This window comes from Pseudorasbora parva, chromosome 8 (genome assembly GCF_024679245.1).
Source record: "Pseudorasbora parva isolate DD20220531a chromosome 8, ASM2467924v1, whole genome shotgun sequence".
In the NCBI taxonomy this organism is placed as follows: Eukaryota; Metazoa; Chordata; class Actinopteri; order Cypriniformes; family Gobionidae; genus Pseudorasbora; species Pseudorasbora parva.
This window is the reverse complement of record NC_090179.1, coordinates 42,166,231-42,174,199: the sequence shown is the minus strand read 5'-3', so window position 1 is coordinate 42,174,199 and position 7,969 is coordinate 42,166,231. Positions and strand designations below refer to the sequence as shown.

The 7,969-nt window shown below is 39.8% G+C and overlaps 1 protein-coding gene across 1 annotated transcript; it reads left to right on the top strand.

Annotated features, from left to right (window-relative positions):
• On the top strand, positions 1 to 7,518 carry rab38a (RAB38a, member RAS oncogene family). Its single transcript, XM_067451338.1, has 3 exons — positions 1 to 545; positions 1,933 to 2,213; positions 6,601 to 7,518. The coding sequence occupies exons 1-3, from the start codon at positions 344 to 346 to the stop codon at positions 6,751 to 6,753; spliced, it is 636 nt and encodes a 211-aa protein (XP_067307439.1). The 5' UTR covers positions 1 to 343; the 3' UTR covers positions 6,754 to 7,518.
• The last annotated feature ends 451 nt before the right edge of the window (positions 7,519 to 7,969 follow it).

The window sequence follows — 7,969 nt, the reverse complement described above, 5'->3', positions numbered from 1 at the left end:
AGTACGATATTATGCTTTGGAATGTAGTGAAGTAAAAGTTTTCCAGAGAAAAACACTGAAGTAGGCCTACATTCAATTTAACAATGTAAGCTACTTGAGTACAAATAGTTCACTACTGTCAACCTCTGTTATCTTCTTTCGACAACTGTAGGCCTTACCCTTCTGACTTTCTAATGAAGTTTGAAGCGGACCCGGTCGACCCCTCCATCTCCTCACGTCTCTGGTCTCATGCTCGAGTCGAGTCACAAGTTGAGTTTTTCTCTCCGCGGGGCGTTTCTGTTTCTCCCCTCAGAGTCTCACTGCGGATCACACGCGTCCATGTTCGGCTCCATCTCACACAGCCATGCAGAACCATCACCTGAAGGAACACCTGTTTAAAATCCTGGTGATCGGGGATCTGGGTGTGGGGAAAACCAGCATCATTAAGCGCTACGTGCACCAGAACTTCTCCCCGAACTACCGAGCGACGATCGGCGTGGACTTCGCGCTCAAAGTCCTGAACCTCGACCAGGAAACCGTCCGACTGCAGCTCTGGGACATCGCCGGTAATTTTATTAATTTTTATTTTAATTAGAGTTATTTATATGGGCCCAATTCTTGTTTAGAATGAGTTTAAATATCACAATACAGCCCTGGGAAAAATAAGAGACCACCTTGAGAAATCCATAAAGTGGTCTCTTAATTTTTATAACTGGTATAGTAGGCTATTATGTACAGCCTTATTTATTATGCGAGTGATTTATAACTATTTATAAGTATTTAGATTTAGAGGTTAATTTATTTTATTAGTGTTATGCTTGACTCAGTCACAGAAAGCTGTTTAAAACTTGTGTATTATTTTCTATGTATTATAGACAATTAGTTCTACATATATAAAAGGCATTATATAACGTTATGATATTTTGGTCTAATATTAATATTTGGGTCAAACGTAATCAAATATGTCTATCTAATTATGGTGCCGCATTGTTTTTATTCAAGTTTTATTCTTGGCTTGTCACAGAAAGTTGTTTAAAACTTATATATCATTTTATATTTATTATAAATAGACTATTAGTTCTACATATAAAAGGCCTTAATATAACGTTATAATATTTTGGTCTAATATTAATATATGGGTCAAGCGTAGGCTATTCAAATATGTCCTATAATACGATGCCACATTGTTTTATTCAAGTCTCTCTGCGCGGTCATGTGTTCGCCTCTCATGTGAGGGAGATTTCCAAAAGAAGGAAAACAGGAACGTCATTGTAAATGGGAGATGAAATGCACTGGGACATCAGACAGGAGCGTGATCTGTCATTGTGTTGTCGTTCTCTAGGGAAAATAATGTCAGTGTGGTGTATTTCTATCGCTTTTCACATTGTTTTAAAGCAGCTTTCCAGAAAGCAGTAATGTTGACTGTTATATCACAAGTTTAATTGGTAAATTAAATGTCATTACAATAAATAGAACTTGATATCAATGCAAAGAAATCATTTTTTTCTTTTGTTGTAAATGGCAACTATTTATTCTTCCTCATAGTATTGCAAGACTCTGCTTTCTGCAGTGTTTCTCCGACTTCACTCCAGTAACTTCTGACACTAATCCTGAGCATTGAGTCGTGGCCCAGATCAGAGCTTTAAGTTCAACGGCGTGAGGCTGGAGCTCAGTGGAGTTGATCAATATGAGCTGCTGGAATGTGCTTTTCCTCATTAATGATATCCAGGCTTTAGCTTGAACTCTTGGGAATGTGGTTAGAAGAATCCCAAAGTACGATCACGTGGATCAGGGAGAAGTAGAACTTCTCACATTCACCCAAGGCTTCAACTGATAATAAACATCTCATTGTTGTCTTTGTAGTTATATAATGTGTGTGCATGTTCCTTTCATAGCTGGTATTACACAAGACTCTCATGTGTTTTTTTTTTTCCAACCCCATCGCTTCCACAGGCCAGGAGCGTTTCGGGAACATGACGCGGGTGTATTATCGAGAGGCCATGGGAGCCTTCATCGTTTTTGACGTCACACGGCCGTCCACTTTCGAGGCGGTGACGAAATGGAAGGAGGATCTCGACGCCAAGCTGAGTTTATCCAACGGCAAACATGTGGCGGCCGTGTTGCTCGCCAACAAGTGCGATCAGGGCAGAGACGTTCTTACCAACAACGGCATCAAGATGGAGCAGTTCTGCCAGGAGAACGGCTTCGTGGGATGGTTTGAAACTTCAGCCAAGGTGTGTAATGAACAGCTGATGATGATGTGGACACTGATGTGAGGTGATTCAAGATCAATGGAGGTTAAAAGGTCAGAATTAGGAATCAGTGTTGGGGAAAGTTACTTTGAAAAGGAATGCATGGCGATATTGCATTACTCCCTTAAAAATAACTAATTGTGTTATTTAGTTACTTTTTAAGAAAATTAATGCATTACATTACTTTTGCGTTACTTTTTTTCACCTGGGCTAGGCTTGTTTTGTTTATATATATACAGTATTGTTCAAAATAATAGCAGTACAATGTGACTAACCAGAATAATCAAGGTTTTTCGTATATTTTTTTATTGCTACGTGGCAAACAAGTTAGCAGTAGGTTCAGTAGATTCTCAGAAAACAAATGAGACCCAGCATTCATGATATGCACGCTCTTAAGGCTGTGCAATTGGGCAATTAGTTGAATTAGTTGAAAGGGGTGTGTTCAAAAAAATAGCAGTGTGGCATTCAATCACTGAGGTCATCAATTTTGTGAAGAAACAGGTGTGAATCAGGTGGCCCCTATTTAAGGATGAAGCCAACACTTGTTGAACATGCATTTGAAAGCTGAGGAAAATGGGTCGTTCAAGACATTGTTCAGAAGAACAGCGTACTTTGATTAAAAAGTTGATTAGAGAGGGGAAAACCTATAAAGAGGTGCAAAAAATGATAGGCTGTTCAGCTAAAATGATCTCCAATGCCTTAAAATGGAGAGCAAAACCAGAGAGACGTGGAAGAAAACGGAAGACAACCATCAAAATGGATAGAAGAATAACCAGAATGGCAAAGGCTCAGCCAATGATCACCTCCAGGATGATCAAAGACAGTCTGGAGTTACCTGTAAGTACTGTGACAGTTAGAAGACGTCTGTGTGAAGCTAATCTATTTTCAAGAATCCCCCGCAAAGTCCCTCTGTTAAAAAAAAGGCATGTGCAGAAGAGGTTGAAATAATTGTGACAACTGTGAGGGGGTGAATTTTTTTATAACTCATTAGTTTGCATTATATAAAGCCTTAAAGTTCTGCATAATTAAGAGGTGGCCACTTTGATTGACAGGTGGATAGCTATTTATCTGCTGTCATTGCGTCACCTCGGCTCCGCCCGCGTCACCTCAGCTCCGCCCACGTTCCGCCTCTTTGCCCATTTTGTGTCATCTGGGCGTGACTCGCTGCCAAGATAGCAACAGCCAGCTCGTTTCTACTATACGCTTCAAAACTGCTCTTCAGAATCCTACATGAGACATCACGGACACTACGTCCATGTTTTTTTTACAGTCTATGACTTTAACATGCCTCAATTATCGTACAGTCTGACATTAAAGGGTTAGTTCACCCAAAAATGAAAATGATTTCATTAATTACTCACCCTCATGTCATTGGACACCCGTAAGACCTTCATTCATCTTCAGAACACAAATGAAGATATTTTTGTTGAAAGCTGAGAAAGGCTTCAGAAAGGCCTCCATTGGGATTCAGTACATTCCCACTGACCCACTCACAAGACCCATAAAGGCACTAAAGACTTCGATACAAAGTCCATCTCACTACAGTGGCTGTACAATAATTTTACGAAGCAACGAGAATAGTTATTGTGCGCACAAAAATCTAAATAACAACTTTACTCCACCAAGTTATTGACGTGAACTCGACACATGCGCGAGAATGACACAGATCCGCCGTTCGGATACATGACCCGGAAAAGGAGGAGCGCTGCTATCACGTCAGTTCACGTCCGAGAGTTACACGGAAGACAATAACTTGGCGGATAAAGTCATTATTTCGATTTTTTTGCACAAAAAACTATTCTCGTCGCTTCGTAAAAATATTGTACAGCCTCTGTAGTGAGATGGACTTTGTATCGAAGTCTTTAGTGCCTTTATGGGTCTTGTGAGTGGGTCAGTGGGAATGTACTGAATCCCAATGGAGGCCTTTCTGAAGCCTTTCTCAGCCATCAGCTTTCAACAAAAATATCTTAATTCGTGTTCCGAAGATGAAGTTGTTACTGGTGTCCAACGACACGAGGGTGAGTAATTAATGAAGTAATTTTCATTTTTGGTTGAACTAACCGTTTAATAATAATTGAGATCTCTCAGTGTTACATGGCTTACAGAGGGGAAGTTCGTACAGCCTGACAGGACTTTTATAAATCACAGTGTGTGTACCCGTCTTAAGTTATAATTGAATTAATTTAAGGACAATTTGTTTACTAAACCACTCTTAAATGAAAATAAATAAAAAGTAATTTTGCAAAACTGCTGTACCGAATCCTGAACCTTCAGTTTTGTGTAATGTTACACCCCTTATATTAACAGATTTATATTAAAACGTAAATAAATCAACAGTGTGTAAGTCTCCTTGACTTCCATTGTCAGTTGCGCTCGCTCTTGTTGTGTATCTTCAATCTGGCAACTCTCGTGAGCATAAAGTCTGATTTGTACAGCAAGCCATTCATGCTTCCAGTCCACGTAGAAGTAACGTGTTGTTACGTTTTTGGAAAGGTGCACGTCAGACTACGCCATAGGCTACACGTGGTACACACAGCCAATGGCGCAGGTTCAGCACAGAGGTATAAATCCGCCTTGAGGAGGAGGGGCGGGAAACAACTCTCCAATATTTTCAATGTTGACTGCAGTACCTATTTCAACCACTAGCTAGACAATATTACATACTGCACCTTTAAGTGATCAACTCATTTACATGCATGTTCAAACTTGCATCATATCTAAATATATTCAAACGTTTGGTATTGGGGTTTTGAAAGGAGTCTCTTCTGCTCACCATGGCTGCATTTATGGATTTTAAAATGATCAATTTAAAATAAATGTTTTCTATTAGAATATATTGTAAAACTTAATTTATTCCTGTGATCAAAGGTGAATTTTTTAGCATCATTACTCCAGTCTTCAGTCACATAATCCTTCAGAAGTCATTCTGATATGATTATTTGATGCTTAAGAAACATTTATGATTACTATGAATGTTGAAAACAGTTGTGCTGCTTCATATTTTTCAGGATTATTTGCTGAACATAAACTCAAAAGAACACCATATATTTTAAATATAAATCTTAGGGTGCTTTCACATCTCTAGAGCGGTTCATTTGGTCCGAACCAAGGGCAAACAATTATACATTGTTGCATTTTTCAGCTTTTTTGGTTCCTTTTCACACCACACTGATTGCTTTGGTCTGAACCAGTTGAAACGAACCAAAACGCAGGCACGTGACAACATCCACATCACTCATTGGCCATGGCGTATTTCCTAAACTGCTTTTCGATTGGTCAGAATTTACGTGTGGGAAAATTCCAACAGAAGAGGCAAAGCCAGCAAACTATAACACTATGGAGAGACGACTGCGCGGGCCGGTTTTGTCCCTGGCCATAATCTACTACACTGTGTGTATTTACCACAGTATGCAAACAAAACATTTCTATAATGAAGCGCAGATGCGACATGAAAACAACGCTCTAAGGCACTGCAGACGGCGAGCACGCATCACTCGTCACTTCAAGCGGAGGCGTGCATTAATTATTCTTAACTGACATGCTCATCTTCCCGAAAATATTTCCAACGATCTATCAGGTAATAATATCATGCACACAATGTCAGCGCAGCTAACTACGGCAGCTGGTTTAGTCCAAAAATGATTAGTACTTTTGCAGTTGGTTCTGTTCGAGGTCGGATCACGTTCTTACCACAAACAAACCGCTCTAGAGTTCGTTTGAAATCGTACCGAGACCACTTCTCCAAGGAGGTCTCGGTCCGCTTGTTTGGTCCACTTTTGGTGCGCACCCGAGTGCGATTGCTGCTTTCAGACCTGGCCAAACGAACCGCACCAAAGAGGGAAACGAACTCTAGTACGATTCAACCGAACTAAATGAGGCAGATGTGAAAGCACCCTTAGTAGTAGAAATGTTAAATGTCTTTACGGTCAATTTTAATCAATTTGCTCAATGTCCTTGCTCAATAAAAGTATTTGACCGGCAAGAGTGAGTAAGCTGAAACGCCGTTAAATTTCTCTTTTTGTGCTCCGTGGATGAAAAGAAGTCTTTGGTAAGGCTCCTGGAGGGACACAAGGTTGAGTAAATGATGACAGAACTTGAACTATTTTTGTGCCGTCTGACCTTCTAGGCTGTTTTGAAGATGATTATTTGTAGTGAATCGGGCGTGTTTGTGTGTAAAGAAGTGTGATGTCTCATTAGAGCTGACAAGATCACTCAAACACTGACTCTGCTGACTCACAGTCCTTCTGCTACAGTGTGTCACGACTCATGAATATTCACAAGCTAATTAATGCAGTCACAGCCAGAGACAAGGTGTGTGAAGTCTGACAGGAAAGGTACTAGCTCTCTCTTTCTCTCTCCCTCTCTCTAGGAAAATATTAATATAGATGAGGCTGCGCACTGTCTGGTGAAGCACATTATAGCTAATGAGAATGATCTGCTGCAGTCAGAGGTTGCAGAAACCATCTCGCCGCAGCAGGAGTCCAGCCGCGGAGGAACTTGCTCAGCATGTTTCAGGTCCTGAAGTCGCTCGACTTCATCCCACACAGATCTGCAGCCAGATCCCAAAGGAACACTTCTCCATTCGACCTCATTCGCATCGTGTTTGCTTCATGTCTTTTCCCATTCTCGCCTCATGTCGGTCTCATCATCTCATCCGTGTTTCCTCTCGTTTATTTCTGTCAGCACTGGAGAGGCGACCCTGCCACCATGTCTCGGTTTCCATGGTAACAGACTTATCGAACACTCTGCAGAGCAGAAAATGTTTTAAGAGAAAGAGAGACAGCGGTGAGAATTCGTCCGCAGAACTTCACGAGAAGTTTCCTGCTGAATCGTCAGGATGCAAAACCCCAAAGACCAGCTCTGCGTTTTTCTGGTTTCCAGATTTTATTAACATTTTACTGCTTTTGCTGCCAATTCATATTTTTATTGTCCTACAGAAATGGTCTGAATAAGCAAAACCAGGTTGTTTTTTTGCCCACTGAGCAGAGCAAAACTTAATATTTTCAAAATATATTTTTTCGAGTCAGCCAAAGTCACGCTACTAATGAATTATGAATGCTGGTCTTAAAAATATTCATGAATTTAAATATTTCTGGTGTGCAGAACACGCAGTTACACGGATGTTTGAAGTGTTCTTATTTAGAATGTTTGTCAACATTACAGTGCCATCACCCGGCAACATTTTATTTATCGCGTGTCATATATACATATACATATATATTTTAATAGAGAATATGGGATGATGTTATGTAAATACCCCTGGCCTGTACTTAACCAGTTTACAGCAAAACAGCTCAGAGTTAAAGTATTAATAAACAATCTTTACTTAAGTGTGTACGTGTTCCCTTTGCATTAGTATTTCTGGGATTTTAATATGTTTATGTTCAATGAAATGTAGGGCCCAATCAAAGTGTAGGGCCCTACGAAATCCATTTTCCCAAAATCAGTTTTTTTCCATTTAAATTTTTCACACAAAAAAAAGTAATTAATTTATATATAAATCATGGAGGGGTCTGAAATTGTCATCGTAGGTGCATGTCCACTGTGAGAGACATAATCTGAAAAAAAGAAAAATTAGAAATCACAATGTATGATTTTTTAACTATTTATTTGTATGATACAGCTGCAAATAAGTATTTGAACACCTCAGAAAATCAATGTTAATATTTGGTACAGTAGCCTTTGTTTGCAATTACAGAGGTCAAACGTTTCCTGTAGTTTTTCACCAGGTTTACACA